Below are 21,675 nucleotides of genomic sequence, written 5' to 3' on the forward strand. Positions count from 1 at the left end.
TATATATATATATATATATATATATATATATATATATATATAATGTTGTTATCTCTACTGGACCTAGCAACCATCAATTCCTTCATTTTGTACAAGAACTGCACCGGGGAAAATATCAGTAGGAGAGATTTCATTTTGAAAACTGCAAAGCTGCAGGCTGCAGCAGCTCAACCTGGATTCTGTGCTGCCAGTGACAGACACACAAGACAAATCTTTTTTACTTTTGTTTATATTAAAAGCTACTTTTGTTTTACAGTTTTGTATGTACATAAACCTGTTTACACACTAGTTTCTTTTGAAATGTTTATTTTGTTATAGTTTTTCTTTTTTTGATATGTGGTAAGTTAGAAAATAAACCCTTTTTATGTTTCATATGATGTGCTTGAATAAAACTTTTGAGTTGTATCTTATAGATTGTCTTTCATTTTAATATTGATGATGTTTAAAAAAAATGCACTAGCAAAAAACACAAGACAGTGACGTCAGCTCCCTAGCAACAAGCCTTCCATGTTGTTGTTGGGAACTGTTTATTTCAATGTAGTGGGTTTGTGCATTTGAGAAAGGAGAGGAAGACTCATGAAATTAATTGGAGACTGAAGTTGATGAGATACCCCCCGACAACGTAGAGTCAATTTTCAAGTGTATGTAAACCCAGCCATTGTCAACCGCATTTAAGTTTAGGTATTCATGATCAAAACGGCATTCATAAAAACAGTCTCTTGTATTAAACAGTGCTTTGAATAAAATGAGAATACACTTCAGACCCTCTGTAAAACAACTGAAAGAGGTTTCATGAACTGCAAATTTGACTTTTTAAATAGGGTCATTAATTTAGTTTGACAATGAGTATGATTCAGACATTACTATAGTACTGGAGATGCGAACAGTTTAAAAACAACTTACTTTTTAAACCAGTAAACTAAGAAATGGTGGTCAGCTTCAGCCAAGGTCGCTATTTGTCTCAGCAAGTGTGCGAAGATGACATACGTAGACGTGCTTGTGTACTGAGGATTCTACAAAATGAATGCACAGCGTTTAGTTAAAATACTCAGTCTGGACAGTCACAAGTGAAGCAATGTCAAGCACAGTTGAGACATACAGATGAATTTAAAACTGCTTGTCTCAGCATTTTATTTAACTTATACAATCTGTATTTGTTTCATTTCTTGGAAAATGCCCTCTATATACTGTATAAGGTAAAGCTAGTTTTTTCACATAATGATTACCTGTTGTTTACTGTCCCACAGTCTGAGAAAATGACTGTTTGTGTGTAATTCACAACATGTTATATGGAAAGTAGTTATTTTTTTGTAAAGCAACCAAAACTACACATGTCCTTTTATTACACTACTTCTTGCTTTTGAAGCTGATAAAACCTGTCATTTGTTTTTACAGTACTATGTTTTTGTCTGTGACAATAACATTGAAACCACTAGGTGGGATTGCTGTGACTGGACAGTAAACCCCTGAACCTTTTGGATAGGACTATAATAAATCACTGTGTTCAGACAAAATACTGTTCTACTAAATTACTGTCCTTTGTAATAACAACCCTGGAAATTTTTCCACTAGAAACTCAGATACATAATTTCCAGACTTGCGTTTTATGCATTTACTTAAATTAAGGCTTTACATTAGTCTATATCTATTGCATTAATCAGAGGACTACTGCTGAAAATTATCACATATTAGATAAAAATGTATACTTTGTGAACTTTAAATGCTTTGTGTATGCAGATATGTGTACCACTATGCTAACAGGGTCAGCTTATAATTCCACACTAGGCACTCTGAGTTGATTTAACATAAGAGTCTCAGACAGAAGAATTGAGTTACCAGGCTGACATAGAAAATAATCAGCAGAGCTTGGCTAGTTAGGAATTGCTATAAAACTCGCTAAACTTTGGCCTTGTGTAGAAAACTTCCACTGCTGTCATCATTCACCAGGGATTAAAAAACATCAGTATGCTACTTTATCGTGATGGTTTTCAGGTTTGGAGTTAATCAAGTAAACCGTTTTTAAACTGAAGCAGTTTTAAATATGAAGAAGAAAATGTGGGGCCAGCGGCCATCTTATTCAACAAAGCAACACCATTTTGTGAATTCTGCTGTCACAATATGTCACAATTTTGACATATTTATATGCAACTGTTATTGGCACGATACCTAACCAAGTTTGGAGTTTGTTAGTCAAACGGCTTTCAAATAAAAGCAGTTTGCTGTTAGGGGCGCGTTTCAGTAAACTTTGTGGCAGCCATTTTGATATTTAAATTTATCGCAGCAACTTCTGCTTCACAAAACTTGAAGCGGGTTTGGTTGCTGGTGACATATGCAATGTTTCAGATCAATCGGTTCACTGGTTCCCAAGAAGATTTTGAAAGGATTTTCCAAAAAAATGTGTCAAGCTGCCATCTTGGTTGAAGCAAGAGTGCAATTTTTTTTGCATCTGAACTGTAATCTACATGGGATGATACCTACCAAGTTTCATGTTGGTTGGCTCACCGCGGGGGAATAGGAGTTGATGGAAGAAGAATAATAATAAGAAAAATCCTAACAACAACAGGCTTCTCAGCCATTGTGGCATGAAAGACTAATAATAATAATAATAAATCTAGTATTTTTTAAATATTAAATATATTTTTCTTACATTGGCGCTGTCTAACACAAGACCTGTCTTCTGGTTATAGGCTTATAGAAGTAGTACGTATCTCCTTTTAGAAAGGGTACACAGAAATAATATTCCAATGTTAACTACTTAGCATTAAAGCTGTGATTTGAAAAGCAAGGTTTTCTGGCTGACATGACTTTAAAGTAAGAGGCAACTGGCATCCATTTTACCATCCTCCACCAATGTACCCCAGGTACTATCTCCACAGAACATTTCATACATAAACTATTTCTCATTACCTGTACAAGGGTAAAGTAAGCTCTAAGGTCATCTTTAGTCCGAGCCCTGAAAAAATTAAAAAAATTAAAATATACAATATGGTAGAATTAGATAACAAACGATGACCTAAAGCTTACTGCAGTAGCTTTGTAGTTTACTCTGATCCCTGTTTTATTCCATGCAGTGGGCATGGTTTAACCGGATTCACCATGTCTGTTACAATGCTTAGAATACAGGGAGAAGACACCAGTGGGAGTCTGCATGTCTAGGGTTAAAGACTGGCAGTATTACTGTTTATGTTATCAAAACGGGGTCTGACATCATTCGTCCAACCTTGTGCCAAGCTGTATAGGCCTTTTAAATCTGCTGATTAATAAGTAAGGAATTCTTTACACTTTCCAAAACAAACACGTTTAAATAAAATATGAACTTCTTTTAAAGTGACAACATGCGTTTGAAAAGAAAAACAATAAAGAGGCTTTATAATTGAGTTAAATTAAATGGCACCTTTGCTCTGTGATTATGGAGCGCTCTCCCCAGCTACTGTAAAAGAACTTGTTGCCAGATTTGAACCCATGTTTCTAGTGGCATAAAATCAACTGAATTTACCCATTATGGCACCTAGCTTCTGTCACAGCTATTCCCCTTTTTGACTTCCCTCCTGCCTGCTCTGACAGATTGGAAAACAGGGAAAGTTACTCATTAAGGTCTGTCTGGGCTGAGTCATGCCCCTGAGACATTACTTATTAGCTATTTTAGTCTCAGTAAACAATACAAGCCGAAGTGCCAAGCTTTGGCTTTATATTACGTACTGGGTCTTAGATATACTGTACAAACAGTGCCTGTAAGGGGACACATCCACAGAAAACATCAAGACAACTGTATTTCAATAACGTATAGCTTAAAGACAGAATACAAAACATCACATTGCCTGTCCAGTTTGTTTATCGCACACAACATATGATGGCTTAAGCATGAGCAGTGTGGTTGAATATAAAAAAATGGTTGGTGATGTTACTGTTGCTGAATCTTTACTATTTTCTATTTTATACCAGAGCACTAACTTAACAACGACAGGTAAATATTCAGAAGGTTTAACACATACCCTTTCCATTCTCTTAACAAACTGTTAATGACACCCTTCAGCACAGCTTTTTGTGTGTCTGGTGGCTACAAATGGAAAAAAAAAAAAATTATATATATATATATATATATATATATATATATATATATATATATATATATATATATATATATATATATTTATATATAGCGATTCATCAAATTAAGCGATTCATATTTCAAAGGGCAGCAATGTAAGGGCAACATTTCTGAGAGGAATAATATCAAGAAAGTATTTAGTTGCAGGTGGCTAAACGATTTTATTTTCTTGCTAGTTTTATGTTATTTTATAAAATAATTGCATTCCTCTATGGAATTTCACCTTTGCTTAATTACATTGTTTGGTATAGCTTCATAAAATATACTATTCAAATACATATGACTGTTTCCCTGTTCCATTACATATTTATTTAAATACACATGGAAATATCTACTGACCAAAGTAACCAATTACTTTGCTTAGTGATTTTAAAAACCATCCTTTAGAGAGAAAACCTCTAATACATTATAATTAAAAACACAATCCATACAGCAATAATGAAGCAATACAATATCACTCTGTACATACAAATATAGCACATTGCCGTAAGTTCGCATGAAATATATGGCATATGTTGATTTTTTTCTTTACTTACGGTACTGAGTAAGGAGTCATAAACAGCATTTAGATATCTGGTATTAATCCCTGAATCTTCAATGGTGTTAAATGGAGCACTTGCATCTTTCTGAAAGAAATTTTTATTTTTATTTTTAATACATGTGCTGATGAATGATAAAAGCTATTTTCTGTAGGCTTACTTTCGACTGATATATCCTATTTGATTTTTTTTTTTTTTTTTTTTTTTTAATTGGAGCAGACTGTGGAATTAACAGTAAATCATTGCCAGTCATTAGGTCATATTCTGTGGGCAGCTATTCAACCTCTAGATTTAGCTGCTTATATGGCTTTGTTTAGATTTTAAAGCAAGTTGGCTTTAAATATGCCTGACATTGGTTTTAAATGGTATGCAGTATACAGAGTACCTCAAACGTGTAATTATTTGTAAATTATCATCCGATCAAATGTAAATATTCAATCAAGTAGAAGACCAAAATGAAGACTAGAAAACACTTTTCCATACCTTAAAAGCTGCGTTCAATTCCAGAAAAGAGTTGAATGTAGTGAGGTAGAAATCATGCACGTATGTCCAGTCCCCTGATGTCTTTGCTTTTTCCATATCCTCCCTGGAACACAGCATATATTGAATTGAATATTTAGATTATTACAGTTTATAAAACAAGCCTTATTTTTAGTTTATAATTACAGTACTTAAGTTTGTCACATCTGTTGTGGTGACATCATCATCATCATCACTATTCAGAGAAGGAAATGACTTCAAAAGATTTTTTTTGTTATACAACTACAGTGAATCTAGTGTCCCCCAAACAAAATAGCAATGTTTAGTTTTGTTTTTAATATTGTCTTTTTAGCATATATAAAAAATAACAAAAATACAATTTCCTGTCTGTTCAGCAATTACGCCATTATGACTACACTGAACTAAAACTCTTCAGGGAATTCTCCTGAACAAAATGTGACATGCAGATGGTAGAAAGTGTTGGGTAACTTGTTTTATCAGTGAGTGATGTTAGGGCCTAAGTTAAAAAAAAAAAAAAAATGTTGTCCAAGAAGTTAATATTACAACAAACCCAGATCAGACTTATATAGCAACTTTGATGCAAAAGAAGCTCTGCACACAATCTCAACACCGTTAATCATAGGCATGAATAAATAGGTTTTAAGCTAAAAACTTAAACAAAAGTAAGTTAGTGTCTCTTATGTCTTTGGGTAGTACGTTTCAAAGCCTGGGCATAGCTCTATGTGTTCAGAGATTAAGCTTTAGTGCAGAGTCCAGCGGTGACCAGTGTCAAGATGTTGCTTGTCAAAAAATGTGAGATGCAGTGTAATAAACAGCACACCATGTCAGAGATTATAACATCTGTGGCAATAACTGAAAAAAAAACCCAGTAATATTAGTAAATCCAGGCTACTATAATTAACAATATAAACTGACACTTATGATAAGAGTTATTGCTTCAAGTTGCATGACTCTAAGTTGTACAATGGTACACAACCTGCAATACCTTATTAGCGAAAGAGGAATTGAGCATAGCTGGGCTTACTGAAACTCTTTGACTGTCTTTGTGCGGATTGGAATGACAGGCTCTGGGGGGATAGGAGCCTTCATCTCTGGGGGGAGAGTCTCGATGGAGAGCCGTTGTTTTTGTCGGACATCAGGACAGATGGGAGGCAGCTCTGTCACTGGCATTAGAACAAACAAAACAAAAAGCACAGCATGAATAATAATCTGTATATATATATATATATATATATATATATATATATATATATTATATATATATAGATTATATATATATATATTAAGTTAGGGATTCTTTACAGATGTCTTTACCAGATTATATTTAATAATAAAGCAGTGTTTAGATTATGCCATACAAATGTATAGCATGCATAAACAAATACAAACATATCACATGCTTTTCAAATTATAGTTCCTATAAGAATGACACACATATGTTGCCATGGAAACTCCAGCTCTTCAATGCAGTCTGGAACATCTGCGTCCAACACAAACTAAACCACCTGATTAAAACCCTTCTGAAAACAATCCTTTAAATACACTTAGCAAATATCGCAGGACAATTAAGACTGGCTTGAAAGAAGAACCCCAGCGACCTCTCAGTACTATACAAGTTTATACTAGTAATGTATAACGCACTGGGGGTTTTAAAATGAAAACATTTAGGGCATCTTTAAACCACACAGATGTGTTAGTAAATACTAAAGATCCGAGGGGTCCTTTGGAAAGGATTGAAGCCTGCGACCCGAACAGACTTATGCCAGTTTTATTGCAGTATGTTCATTAATAGCGTTTCCTTTTGTCTGTAGAGAAAAGCAAAACACTTTGGTGTATAAAGAGAGCCTAATGAATTCAAAGAAGCTGAACGGTGTCAGTTTGAAATTCAAATAAGTTGCTAAAAAGTCTTGCTTTCAAGTTCTTGAAAGGGAAGTAATGCAAGTCTTTTTTTAAGGGCTGAGCATTTACATTTTTTTTTTACTGCTTGATATAATTCGGTATACTACTGGCTTTTGTACACGTCTGGGCAGGATGTCTTTCAATGTTTAAAACATTTCTGTGACGCCCCCCTGTGATCTTTTGATTAATTAAATATATTACTCTTCTAACAAAGTGGCTGTGTGGCTTTGAAGAGAAGAGGAGTGCAGGGCAGATATACTGCTGATTAACGAATCCACAGATCGTGCCACAGTCAGATAAATTCAACAGAAAAGTGAATACCATTTTGCTGTGCAACAATCATTTCAACAATTAGTTAATTATAGTATTACACATTTCAAATGTAACACTTAGAAAAGGGCTTGCGATTTCAGTTCAGCACGTCATATTGTTTTCTAAAAGTAATACAATTATACTTAACATAATGTTAAAAAAAAAAAAAAGTTTTCATAATTACAAATTAATTTCCACATGAACACCCCCCTTCTTATTTTTATTTCACATATCTTCTGGAAAAGTTCAAGAACAACAGCAATTTAATTATCTCTTAGTAAATCTCCATCGATTACACGGACGTTTGATTTAAACCCAGCTTTTGCATTTCTTTTGATCAACCATTGTTCAAACAAGCTTCCTGTCCACTTACATTTTGCCTAAGTACTTCTTGAAAACCAATCACTGGCAATGATATTAAGGTCTTCATCTGTTTTAGGTCTGGAAAAACGATCAATAACTTTCTTCTCCGTTCCTGGTTCACATACCTTTGTTTTTTTTTTTTTTTTTTTTGCATTTTTAATTTTCTAATGCCACTTTCATGTTCTTCATCTAAAACATAGTACTCAGAGAAATTCATGACAACATTCTCACACTATGAGAGACAAACATGTAACTGTTTGAATTAAGTGTAACAAAAAAACAAAAAACAAATAATTACCAAATTAAGAATGAATTCAATCTCATTATCGAATAATTATTGAAATGTTTTAAGTGGCACAAACAATGATAAGCACTGAATCCGTGAGAAAATAATCCAGCACGACTCCTTCATCCTCAAGAAGGGGGTGATCTTCAGCTTAATTATGCTGGAGATAATCAGCTGAAATGTTTGTTATAAGTTTTACATTAAACAGACTTCAGTTTCCAGTGTTGACAATCCAGCACATCACAAAAACAGTAGTGCTCACAATAAAATTAACAAAGATATACACATCATCAGTAGTTGACCCTGGTTTCATCGGAATAAGAGTCAGCACCCGTCCAATAAATGTAAAACAACAAGGTATATTTTCTTACCACTTTTGCCATTTTGTTTGGCAAGCTGTGCTGCCAGATTCCGCCTGCTAGCTGCTTCTTTCTTCTGGTTGATGGCTGAGATGAAACTACTGAAGGTGAAGTGGCTTTTTGTCGATCTGTCTGTGCCCTGCTGTGCAAAGATCAAACATTTTACTTCAAACATGCACAATTTACTGTTTTTGTAAATGCAATGAGGAATAGCTTTATCCAACACACCTAGAAAACCCTTTGAACAAACATTCCTTGATCACATGCATCAAATATTGCAGGATATTGAGGTTGGCTTTTATTAAAAATAAATAAATAAATAAATAAATAAAACTCCAAGACCTGTTCAACACTGGTCACGAAGTGTATAATATACAAGTATTAAATGTTAGCATTGCACCTAGGTAAATATTACTGTTAATGCACCTTGCACATTTGGATAGCTTTTTACATGAGTGAAAAATACTACTTAGACTCTATTAAATATAGTTGATATTTATGCTACTTTTTTTCTACACACAGAAGTCATTAACCTCAAGACGAGTTGATAATGTAGTCAAGAGAGACTTTCCCCAGGCTCTTTCTTAACAAATACAATTACATCACCAGGTCACTGGGGTCTACAACAATAAAACCAACTTAAGCTTATACCATTGTTCCACACATTGTGGATGATGTATTAGTCTAAAACAAAGGTATCTGGCTACTTCAGTCTTCTCTGGGTAAATATGAATTACAATTTTGTTTAATAATGTATTTGCTCAGCAATTTTTGCCTGAGAGGGCCTGTGTTAAAAACCATCAGCAGTCTATTGTCAATAAAGATCATTCTACTAAAGTTTACATTTCAGGTTATAAGATATTCTATACTGTTCTTCTAATATGCACCTACATGAGAAACATGTCATGTGAATGAAGTAACACATTCTATTTTAGTACACCCAGCACAGCTACAGTAAATAGATATGTCATTGTTTTGTTGTGATAGCTGAGCAATGCAGAAAGCTTCCATGGCATCAATGCCACAGGGCAGTGGTTCTCATTTTTTTTTGTTTGCAGTCCACCTGAATTATTTTTTAATTAATTAATCTTGGCAGACCACACAATAATCAGTATAGTAGCTTCCTGAAAAATAAGCACATTAAAAAATCACTATAATATTAAGAATAACTGTAGACTTACCTTTCTTTGTTTTAATGCGATGAGTGGGCCTGTTTATGTGAGCAAAGTTATTTTAAAAGTGGAGTTTTAAGAACGATTTTAGTTTACTTTTCATAACACAAATTTACTGAAAGGAAAAAAAAAAACGGATTCTATGTTTCAGTGCATAATTCGGCTGGTCATGAGTAGGCTTGTTAGTTATGTTTGCCTCTGTGCTGGTCTCAACCGCTAAACAGTGGGGACATAGACTGGAATGCCAATAATGTATTTTTGTAATGTGTGTGGATAGTGAACTTTGTCTTTGCCTCCTTTCAGTGTCTTTTCATTATCAACAAAAATACATGACTGCCATTTTCAAATGCTTGGTCACTAACAAGGCTAACATTGCGGGCAATGTCAGCTCTGTTTATTGAGCAATTGAGAAAAGAGCGGAGGGTTCATCCATTTTAATTAATTACAATAAATGGAAACGTTGAAAACCTCCAGTTTAATGTTTACCACAATTAGAACCTTGTTAGAGATGCTATTTTTTCAGCAAAGCTCAAGGGTATATAATAAAATTGTTCGGTTTTTTTTTTTTTTAAATATATAATAAATTTGTTTTAATGGTATCCATTTTGTATCCACTTTGTTGAAGGCACTCAGCAAACTGCAGCTGTATGTTAATGCAACACAACACAACGTGTATGTGAGCGCAATACACAAAAACTCCCTAGCAACGAATACATTTTAGACACTCCAAAACTATATATGACAGAGTTTAGATCTTTTTTTTTAACTTGGAGATATTCACCATGCATGCATTTTCTTCCTGCTTCTGTAGCTGAGTTTTTAAGGTCTCAGATTTTTGGTTTGCAATGGGATTGATACACTATGTAACCTTTCCACGGACCACAGATTGAGAACCACTGCCATAGGGTTTAAAGCTGTAGTGGTACTTAATTTGGGATGTCCCAGACTCAGTTACTAATAGTATTCAACTATTAGAGCCAATGATTTTAAATTGATACAAGTAAGTTTACCACAGCATATGTACAGGACTTGCTTGACCAAGTAACCTTGCTTGCCTATACCTGACCACACTTTTGCTATATTTTGCTGTAAGCCTTCAACCTAGTATAGCACAGTCTTAAGAGTCAGAACGTACCAAATGCTTTTAAAAAAAAATTTAAAACCTATAAATCCTACAATTTCCAACCCTGCAATTTTCCAAAATAGCTTCAAAGATTTCTTTCTTTGATGGCTTCCTGGTGCTGTAATTCATTATTCAAGATCTATAAAACTGCAAAATATTATTATTTTTGCAATGCAGTACAATATATAAAGGCTAAGACATGTCAGCCCAAAGGACTTACAAATGTGAGTGACAGGTTACTGGGATAACAAACACTGGCCAATTACAAGAATGCCAAACAAAGAACTGCAGCTTGAAAGCTTTCCGATATTGCCCTGGTGTGTGTTCAATGGTAACAATGTAATTTTTTTTTTTTTCAGTGGTTGTCCAGAAAAGGCTTTCTGAACCACTGTAGACTGTAATCTGAGTGCCACATTTTAGACTGCAGGCTTTGACACCTTGACAAGAGGAAGCTGAAAAGGTGAGTGGAAAGTTCAAGTAAGCATACGCTTAACAGCTGACATGAATAGAAAAGGCTTTATTTCTTTACTATTTCATGAACCTGTGAGATGTCTTAGCCACTCAGAATCCAAGCATAATGGTCATTGTCCAATGGAAAATGCCCTGAAAGATAAAAGGACTCCTTAACTTTGAACAGTTATAGTAATCTAATGCGATCTGGTACAAATACATACTGTATCATACACATAGTTTAATTACCTGCTATTTAAAACAGAAACAGAATTTTACACAACTAATAATACAATATTAAACAGGTATTAATACATGAAAATCTAGACAATTTAAACTGGCCTTTTATTGCATATTATAAGATGCCAGAACTGGTTACAAAGCATCATTTTGACAATTACAGGGCCTGTAGAAAGTCTACACCCCCTTGAGCTTTTCACATTTTGTTGTGTCAGTGCCTCGGAGTTTCATGCATTTTCCACTTATCCACACACCATATTCCATATTGTCAAGGGGAAAAAAAGTTTTTATTGAGAAAATAAGTATATATTAAAAATACAAAACTGAAATTGGATAAGTCTCCACACCCCTGAGTCAATACTTGGTGTAAGCACATTTTGCATCAATTACAGCTGTGAGTCTGTTGGGATAGATCTCTAGCAACTCTTGCACACCTAGGTCGGGGCTCTGCCTGGGCCACTCAAGGACATTTACCTTTTTGTTCCTTAGCCACTCCAGTGTAGCTTTGGTTGTGTGCTTTGAGTCGTTGTCATGCTGAAAGGTGAACTTCCATCCCAGTTTCAGCTTTTTTGCAGAGGGCAGCAGGTTTTCCTCAAGGACTTCTCTGTACTTTGCTCCATTCATTTTCCCTTCTATCCTGACAAGTGCCCCAGTCCCTGCCGATGAGAAACATCCCCATAACATGATGCTGCCACCACAATTCTTCATAGCAGGGATGGTGTTCTTTGGGTGAATAGCTGTGTTGGGTTTGCGCCAAACATAACATTTTGTATTTAGGCCAAAAAGTTACATTTTAGTTTCGTCAGACCACTAAACTTTTTGCCACATGGCTACAGAATATCCCAAGTGTTTTTTTGCGTACTTCAAACGGAATTCAAGGTGGGCTTTTTTGAATAATGGCTTCCTTCTTGCCACCCTACCATACAGGCCAGATTTGTGGAGTCCTTGGCATATTGTTATGACATACACACTTTGACAAGTCTTGGTCGTAAAAGCCTGTAGCTCTTGCAAAGTTGCCATTGGCCTCTTGGTAGCCTCTCTGATCAGTCTCCTTCTCGCTTGCTATCCAGTTTGGAGGGACAGCCTGATCTAGGCAGGGTCTTGGTGGTGCCATACACCTTCCACTTCTTAATAATCGTCTTGACCGTGCTCCAAGGAATATTCAAGGCCTTTGATATTTTTTATACCCATCCCCTGATCTGTGTCTTTCAACAACTTTGTGCCAGAATTCTTTTGAAAATGCCTTGGTGCTCATGGTTGAGTCTTTGCTTTGAAATGCATTACCCAGCAGAGGGAACCTACAGGAACTGCTGAACTTATCCTGAAATCATGTGAATCATTACAATTTAACACAGGTGGAGGCCACTTAACTTGGTGTGTGATTTTGAAGGTGATTGGTTACACCTGAACTAATTTAGGATTGCTATGACAAGGGGGGTGGACACTTATCGAACCAAGCTATTTCAGTTTTTATTTTTAATTAATTTTCTACAAATTTCTAGAATATTTTTTTCACTTGGAAGTTGTGGGGTAGGATGTGTAGATAAATGAAAAAAAAAAACACTATTTTAATGCATTTTAATTCCAGGCTATAAGGCAACACAATGTGAAAATGTTTAAAGGAGGTGTAGACTTTCTATAGGCACTGTATACAGTAAGGACACTTAAACTGCTACTTCAAGATACAGACAACCTAGCACCCAAGGACTACTGAGAAATTCATAATACATCTGTCATTTTCAAGGGGTGTGTTTTTGCACAGCATATTAAAACTGTATTTCCCCACATTCTTTACTTAATCTGTGTGTAACATTTCTGGTTGCTGCAATGAGTTGACTAACAATACTAATGATCTGTTCTCGTCAGAAAAAGCATCTTCAATTCATTAAAAAACATATGTCTTCTGCTCTGATTTTCTGCACTGCACTGTACTGCTCCACACTGTCTCCTTGGTTTGTCAGTGTTCTGAATTACTGGGTTTGATGTGGCTATTAGGCTCTGGATTACATAATTGCCTTTCTGTTGGCTCAAATCAGCAATGCAACTCTCTTTTTCATTATCTTGTAAAAGGTCAAATGTTTGCCAAAACTAGCAATTTTCTTACATGTAACTGCTTGCCTCTATTCTTGGAAAACAAGTAGTTTACACTTTCCTTTTTAAAATAGATTCTGAGAGATATCTCCAAAATTATACAAGTTCAAAATAAAATAAAATAAACACTTCTCATGGGAGAGTGATTCTTTTTGTGCAAGACACTTTTTTGAGAACCACAAAATTAATGGTTTGCGCTCCAGCCTTTTACACATACAAGTATGGTACCCTAATGTTATTGGGTAACTGTTATTATATAATACAAGTCTACTGTACTTCAAATATGATGTGATGCAGGCAAACAGAAAAGACATACATAAATTGTTCTTTTACAGAGTGTAAGGTATATTCCAAAATAGGCAATAACGTTTTTCATTGACTAGAGGTTTTCAAAAAAAATCAGCCTCATCTGCCACAAGTCAGTTATCAGCCTTTACAAAGTAAACAACATTCAATTAAGAGTCAGAAAAGGCTTCAATATTTAGAATGTTAATATTTATAACTGAATGATTGGCAGCTGATAACTTATTACTGTACCACAAGCAAAGGATTTGTTTAAAAATAACAGCAAGCTCCACTGGAAATTAGTGATGCTTTTATCCTTGGGTTTTCATTTTAATTAGATGGGAAATTAAAGTACAAAACAATGATAATTAGTTCAGAAAAATGTTTTTTTTTTTTTTTTTTAACTCAATATTTCTTACCTCTAAAGAGGTTTGGGTAAAAAAAGCATTACTCAACACAATAGATTAGTGAATCAGTCCTGTTTTTTTAAACAATCCACCGAATCGATAAATGAGTTACTTCAGCAGGTCTATCGAATAATGGTGACCAACCCATGTACAAAAAAGCTGAGAAACTGAAGGTGTATCTACCACCATCTGTTTGCAGCTGAGTGCCAACAATTATCTTTGCAGGCTTCTGTGAAAACCTTTGAGAATCTGAATTGCATAATACAGACAGTACTGGTAAATGCAAGAAATCTGGACATTGCAGCTAGCTACATAAAATGGTTCATATACAGTAAACAGGTTGCTCTCTGGGCTAAAATGGTTTTAAATTTCCTTTGCACATTCAACATCTGACAAAATAATGCTATAAATATTGAACCATTATTGGCTTGTAGAAACCTTAAAAAGGCTTAAATACAAAAAAGTTAGACAACCCTCCTGTGTTTATTTTTATTTAACTCCATACCTCTGGGCCAGAGACCCAGATCCCCCTGGTTCAGACACTCCTGCCAGTGATATATCTGTTTTTTAAGCGTGCCTGTGGGTGTTGAGCGCACAGAACTTCAAAACTTCAAAACAGAAATTCAAACTGGTTTTCCCAGCTGAAGCAGTGGCCGTTCTTTGTGTGATGTGATAAACTGCTCTAGGACAAAATGGGTCTGGTGGAAAATGGCTTTCTCATAACGGTGAACGTGAAAAACAACGCATGCTGTAAACAGATCTGAAGGAAAGATCTGGCGACGGAAAGTGTCCGCTTTCAGGTCAGAATTTGAAAAGCATATGGAATACACACATGGCACAGTTAGTGTAACTCTTCACAGTCTGAAACAACTTGTACTTTGCAATTTTTATATTTTACATCCTGTTTGTCTCCCTCCAGACAACGGCATGATAAATTAACATTTCCCCCTGTCAATCATCTTTTTAAATAAATAAAAAAAATACATAAATAAATAAAATAATTGTTTATAAATGTAAAGTATAATATTATTTAATTAATTAACTACCATCTGCTAATCTGCAAACAAACAAACAAACAAAAACCTCTATGACTTCTTTTTAATTCCTCATAAATTAACATAGGTTGTACTCTGCAGCCTTCCAAATATTACACACAACTTACATTTAACACATTGTTAAGTTACTTAAACTAGTAGAAAGAATAAATAACCCAATAAAGAAATCATTTTTTTTCACTTACCCCAGATGCAGAAGTTGTCGATATTGGAGGAAGTTTTTCTCTTTCTTTCTCTTCTTGCGGATGGGAAGAAAAATTGTCTTCGTTCATTTTGGAACTTATTTCTTAATAATAAATTAGATATCTTGCTTCATGTGTCCCCGAGGACAAGCGTTATATGAAACTATGCCTAATGGTAATGCACATGCTGTTCTCCATAACACTTGTTGTATCTGGAGTTGGTTTCCTCTCTAGACATCAAGCTGTTCTTTATTTTTCCTAGGAGTCACTTCAGACAGCTCTATCATCAGAATAACTTCCTCGTCATAACAGGTGAGTAACCTGTCATCGCAGACAGCTCTATCATCAGAATAACTTCCTCGTCATAACAGGTGAGTAACCTGTCATCGCAAGTCTGGTAGCTCTATTCTAAAGATTCGACTGCACCGACGCGGTAATACTTACTACAACCTAGAATGCTTGCAGAAAAAAATGCTATGCAGAATGCCCGGTTCTCTCTCATTGCAGTCTGAAATAGTAATTAAATAAAAAAAAATAATAATAAAGAAACTACTGCTCAATGTGTGTTTTTCTAGTCTCTATCCCCCTACAGCTGCAAACTGTGGCGCCATGTTGATTACAGAAGGTTCAGAGAAACGATCTCACATAAGGCAAGATGTTTGTGCGCAAACGGTAACTGGGGTGTTTCTGTAGAGTGAATTTTAACCACTTTGCCTACCAGTGTTTCGTGAATATCAGTAGACATCGTTGCGCCGCCAGTGATAATGTGATTTGTTATTAGAGTACACGGGACTTCTTTGGTACATGCATTACGTTTGCAGCTGTGTTTGCTTTGTAGTTGCCGTTGCTTTCATGTCTTTGTTCATGAGAAGAGAACATCATTTCTATCTGAATAATTTTCACCTATATTACAATAATGAAACCAATTATATCTATATGCCTAACGAACAAAACTAAATATAATGCTCTTTCAGTGCCGTTTGTGTAGGCTTTATACATCTGCTTGGTTTAGCCTTAATATTAAAGCGACCAACATTAAACCAAAGAGGCTTGAAAACATACCAACAATTATAATTTGCATTACACAGACTGTAGCTCAGGGGACCTACACCTGCCTTTGCAGAGAGCCATTGTGTTTAATAACGCTGTGGGGGGCATCCACTTACTTAGGGCAGGCTCATTTTGGAAAAGACAAATCAATTAGCTCATATTCTCTACTATTTTACTTCACTGTAATGACAATAAACAAATAAATTAAATAAATCATATGACAGCACAATATTATGAACTATCCCGAATTAGCTCTTACCGGAACCGTTATATTGATTTTTTTATTTTCTTTTAAATTATTATCGCATTAGCCGCATATGGCTTTTGCAGATAAAAAATGAGTGATGTGTATATTTGCATTACACAGACTTTATAATTTGCATTACACAGACTGTAGCTCAGGGGACCTACACCTGCCTTTGAAGAGAGCCATTGTGTTTAATAATAATAATAATTATATATATATATATATAATATATTATAAATTATATATACACACACACACACACACACACACACACACACACACACACACACACACACACACACACACACACACATGATTCCTAAAATTGACTTAAATTCCTAGGTCCATCATTATGTTGTTTTACACAAAATATACGATTAATGGGTATCTATTAATAATAGTTTGTTTAACCCCTTGATTCACTACTGTACTTTAATTTAAGCCAGGGCACTAACAACTGTGTGGTGTTAAAAGCCACAATTACTGCTTATTGTGCTAAGAGGTTTAGGCAGAGCCTGGGGGCAGATAATGTTTTTTAACTGTGAATTCATTGGATAACAACAGCCTGCCATTACACACTATTAGAAAGTTATTTATTAAAAACTGTAAGGGGTACAACACTTATAATACAGGGTTCCGAAAAATATAGCGTTATACATTCCCATGTGTTGCTACGACTGTTTAAATAATGTACCTGTAATTTTTCTTTTCATTGTTAACATCCCAACAACTTTTTACACTTAAAACTTTAAACTGTTTCAAAGCTCTTTTCAAACTGGCTGCTCCACTGCACTGGGGTTTGAGATCTGTCCTCTAAATCACTGCAGGAAAAGCGATAAAACAAAAAAAAAAAAGAAATGCATAAAAACAAGTGCTCTGGCTTTTCTGTTCTGTACCACACCATGGATTGGTATTGTTGTGTGGAACCTTCCGGGAGCCTTTGCCACACACATCACTGAGAACATGGACAGGCTGCTAGAACAACCCGGTAGTAGTCATCCACATCGGTACAAACAACATTGGAAGAGACAGACCAAGATCCCTGCAAAACTAATTCAGAGAGATAGGAAGGAAATTAAAAGACCAAAACTGTCAGATTTTCTGGGATAATGCCGGCACCTTGCAAAGGACCATACGTACAGCTGGAAATAAATAATCTAAATGCATGGCTGAAATTGTGGTGCACACAGGAAGGCTTCAAATTCCTTGAACGTTGGACCGCACACTACAACAAGGACTATCTATAAAGGAGGGACGGACTGCACTTAAATAAAAAGGGAACCAACCTACTTGAAGAAAGGATTCTCAAGGAGGTTCAGAAGCATTTTAACAAGAAAGGAAGACTACATCAAAACATGGGCAACAACTTAGTTAAGATAGCCATTAAATGTATTTAATTAAATGCTAGAAGTCTCAAAAAACAAAATGTTAGAACTTGAAGCTACTGCACTAATCAGTAACTACGATGTGATATGTGTTACAGAAACTTGGTTATCCGAGAGTGATGGAGACAAATATAATAGTAGTGGGTATGCACTGTATAGGAAAGACAGGCAGGACATAAGAGGCGGAGGGGTAGCGCTATAATAATAATAATATAATAATTATTTTTATTTTTCTAGTGCAATTCATACAGCACATCTCAAAGTGCTTTACAGTTTAAAACAATACACAGTGATATTAAAAATGGACACAGAGCAGGTTACCCACTAAAACAAGGACACACAAAAAGTTTAGCCCAGAAACAGAGGACACACAGCACCAGTACTGTACAACACATAAACAGCCAGCCCTACACAGACTCAAATGCCATTTAAAAAAAAAAAAGTGTTTTTAGTTGCTTTTTAAAAATATCAACAGTATTTGAATCTTTTATTTTCTGTGGGAGAGAATTCCAGAGCTTGGGTTCATAGCAACTGAAGGCCCTCTCTGCCATAGACCGAAGCCTGGATTTTGACACTGTTAAGAGCCCAGCATCTGCAGATCTCAGGTTTCGCACAGGAGAATATACAGTTAACAAATCAGAGATATAGCTAGCAGCCAAACCATTCAAGCCCTTATATGTTAACAGTAGTAATTTAAACACAATCCTGGACTTAACAGGAAGCCAATGCAGAGATGCCAGGACAGGTGTAATATGTTCAAAAGATTTAGACCTTGTTAGGACTTGAGCAGCCGAGTTATGAACGTATTGTAGCCTATTAATAACACGTCTAGAGGCGCCAGCAAACAATGCATTACAGTAGTCGAGTTGGGAGGAGACGAAGGCATGCACGAGTCTCTCTGCATCAGGTAAAAAGAGAACAGGTCTTAAGCGGGCTGTGTTACACAGATGGAAGACACCTTTGTAACAGTTTGAGCTTGAGCTTCGAAAGTTAGGCGAGGATCAAAAATAACACAGAGATTTCTCATTTCGGAACTTGCTCTAATTTCTATACTATAAAAATAGTTTTAAAGCCCAGGTGTTAAATCTGGAAGAAAAAAACAACACAGAATCAATATGGGTCAGAATAATGCACAAAAATTAAAAGGGCATAATAATAGGGGCATGCTATAGACCGCCAAATTCAGACACCAAGCAAAATAATCTGTTATACAATGACATTAGAAATGCTTGTAGCAAAGGAGAAGCCATACTAATGGGGGATTTCAACTTCACCCATATAAAATGGGAAAACCCGGTGGGGAGTATGACAGCCAAAATTGAAATGGTTGACTACTTCCTAACATAATTTTTCAAGGCATCAACTAGAGGGGAGGGCATGCTTTGATTTAGTTTTTTTTGAAGTCTCATTTGAAGTGCTTTTTACACCCAAAAAGCAACTATTAAAGCTAAGGTTTACAATTTTAAAAAGGCAAACTATGAAGGAATGAAACAGAAACTAAAAGAATTAGATTGGAGTGAAATAAAGAAAACATCCATGGAAAAAGGAATGTTTTTCAAAAATGAAGTACTAGAGGCGCAAAACAAATACATCCCAAAAGTAGACAAATCGAAATCTAAAACAAAATGGCCAAAATGGTTTAATAGATCAATTAAAAAATACTCACAGAAAAAGGCACTTTACAGAGCCTTTAAAAGGGACCAAGAACAAAGTACACAGAAAGAGTACTTGAAATTGCAAGCACAAATCAAAAAGGAAGTTAGAAAGGTCATGAGAGAGATAGAAATAAACATTGCCAAGGGGGCTAAATCTAATTTCACAAAGTTTTTCCAATATCATAACAGCAAAATGACATTCAAGCAGGAAGTAAAATGTCTAAGAGATACAAATGGCAGCATCATAGATGAAGAGAAAAAAATAGCAAATATATTAAATAATTACTTTTCACAAGTTTTTACAAAGGGGTATATGGACAGCATACCTCACATGTCATCCAGTTCCTAAACAGTTTTAAATAACTTTACCATAACCGAGGCCGAAGTGTTAAAGGGTCTAGGAGCTCTTAAAATAAACAAATCCCCTGGGCTGGATGAGATCCTCCCAATATTACTCAAAGAAATGAAAGAAGTTATTTACAAACCGCTAACTAAGATCATGCAATAGTCACCTGAGACAGGGGTTGTACCGACAGACTGGAGAATTGCAAACGTAATACCATTCCACAAAAAAGGAGTGTGACAGGGCAGTAGGAGAGAGCCCTGCACATACAAGAGGGGGCAGAGAAAAGCCCTGCTGTTTAAATGTATTGTTTGCTTATTTTAGAACGGGTGATTTAATTAATGACTGTGGTGTATTGTATTATTATTTAAAACTAATGTATTGTCTGGTGGGTTATTTAAACTGGGGAAGTTAGTGTGTGTGGTTTATTTACAACACAATTTTTTGTTATTGTTGGTTTGGATGTGGTCTGACAGGGCAGATTGTTAGAAGTTTTTTCCTGCCAGACGTCTCAGTGACAATGCATGGTCGGCAGCGGATTAATTATAAACAGAGCTGCTGTCGACCAATTGTAATTAATTGATTATTTTTTTGCTAAATAGGAGATGATCACCATTATAAAAGCCTGCCACTCTCCCTGTTCGAGGTGGAGTGCTTTGGAGATGAGAACGAGAGGGAACGAACGAACAAACAAATGAGAGAGAGAGAGAGAGAGAGAGAGAGAGAGAGAGAGAGAGAGAGAGAGAGAGAGAGAGAGAGAGAGAGAGAGAGAGAGAGAGAAAATTAAAGCAAATTATGACAACGAGGGTCTCAATGAGCGCATCGATCTATTTAGCGGCCACACTTGCAGCCCAGAGGTGAAGGCGTTGTGACATTTGTGGAGCACAATAATAGAAACCAAAAGAAAAGTATGTCAGATGAACGGCAGCAAAGTCCTTTTGGCTCATGACAAAGAAAATAATAGCTTTCTGAGAGGAGTCCTTATGGCTGATGTCACTCAGCATGAAACGAACTTGTCTGGAGAAGCCTCAGTCAACATCAGTTATGCCAGTATCCTATGGAAATGATATGAAATTTGCCTAGAACTCTGGAAAAGGTATATTGGGCGATCCCTTCAGACATTCCAACGGTGGTCTGAAAGGAACCAGAGGTTAGGTAGTGCAGAGAATACAGCAGTTTCACATGTGTAGGGATAGTGGACCCTAGCTTGACACTGGGGTCTAGGTTATCCCTCAATTCAGCTATTAGGTGTATGATAGCAACACTGCAAGAAGGCTAGCAGTCGACAGATCAGAACGCTCTGTAAGTAAATATTATTTAATTTGTAAAGTGAATGATGATCAGTTGAGGTTGCAGCATGAGCGAGTTGTGTAGGTGTAAAAATCGACTAGCTTGCACAGTGCGCAGCTGACTGGATTTAGAATAATTTGCAATCAGTTGTCTGCAGCACCCAGCTCTCAACCAGCTCACCAGAGGGCCTTATCACCAAAGGGCAGGTAGTCTACACTGTGGTAGTTCTCATGAGGGCAGGATCTTCCCCCCCCCCCCCCCCCCCCGACCCCGACATTTCCTCCTGAAACTCGACCTGCCTCTCGGCCATCTTTTGCTGGATGCACTTTCATC

General features: G+C 35.9%; 1 protein-coding gene across 2 annotated transcripts in view; it reads right to left on the reverse strand.

Annotated features, from left to right (window-relative positions):
• LOC121322035 (probable E3 ubiquitin-protein ligase HECTD2) overlaps positions 1 to 16,026 on the reverse strand; it is a 41,290-nt gene extending 25,264 nt beyond the window's left edge. Inside the window, exons 1-8 of one of the 2 annotated variants that reach the window (XM_041261477.1) lie at positions 15,376 to 16,026; positions 8,380 to 8,506; positions 6,173 to 6,311; positions 5,131 to 5,233; positions 4,645 to 4,734; positions 3,993 to 4,057; positions 2,908 to 2,953; positions 904 to 1,013 (exon numbers count right to left, since the gene is read on the reverse strand). In XM_041261477.1, coding sequence (XP_041117411.1) covers positions 904 to 1,013; positions 2,908 to 2,953; positions 3,993 to 4,057; positions 4,645 to 4,734; positions 5,131 to 5,233; positions 6,173 to 6,311; positions 8,380 to 8,506; positions 15,376 to 15,462 — 767 coding nt within the window. In that variant the 5' untranslated portion in view covers positions 15,463 to 16,026. Of the gene's footprint in view, positions 1 to 903; positions 1,014 to 2,907; positions 2,954 to 3,992; positions 4,058 to 4,644; positions 4,735 to 5,130; positions 5,234 to 6,172; positions 6,312 to 8,379; positions 8,510 to 15,375 lie in introns of both variants that reach the window. The other variant, XM_041261475.1, reaches the window with a different exon arrangement.
• Between the last annotated feature and the right edge of the window lie 5,649 nt (positions 16,027 to 21,675).

This window comes from Polyodon spathula, chromosome 10, assembly GCF_017654505.1.
Source record: "Polyodon spathula isolate WHYD16114869_AA chromosome 10, ASM1765450v1, whole genome shotgun sequence".
Classification (NCBI taxonomy): Eukaryota; Metazoa; Chordata; class Actinopteri; order Acipenseriformes; family Polyodontidae; genus Polyodon; species Polyodon spathula.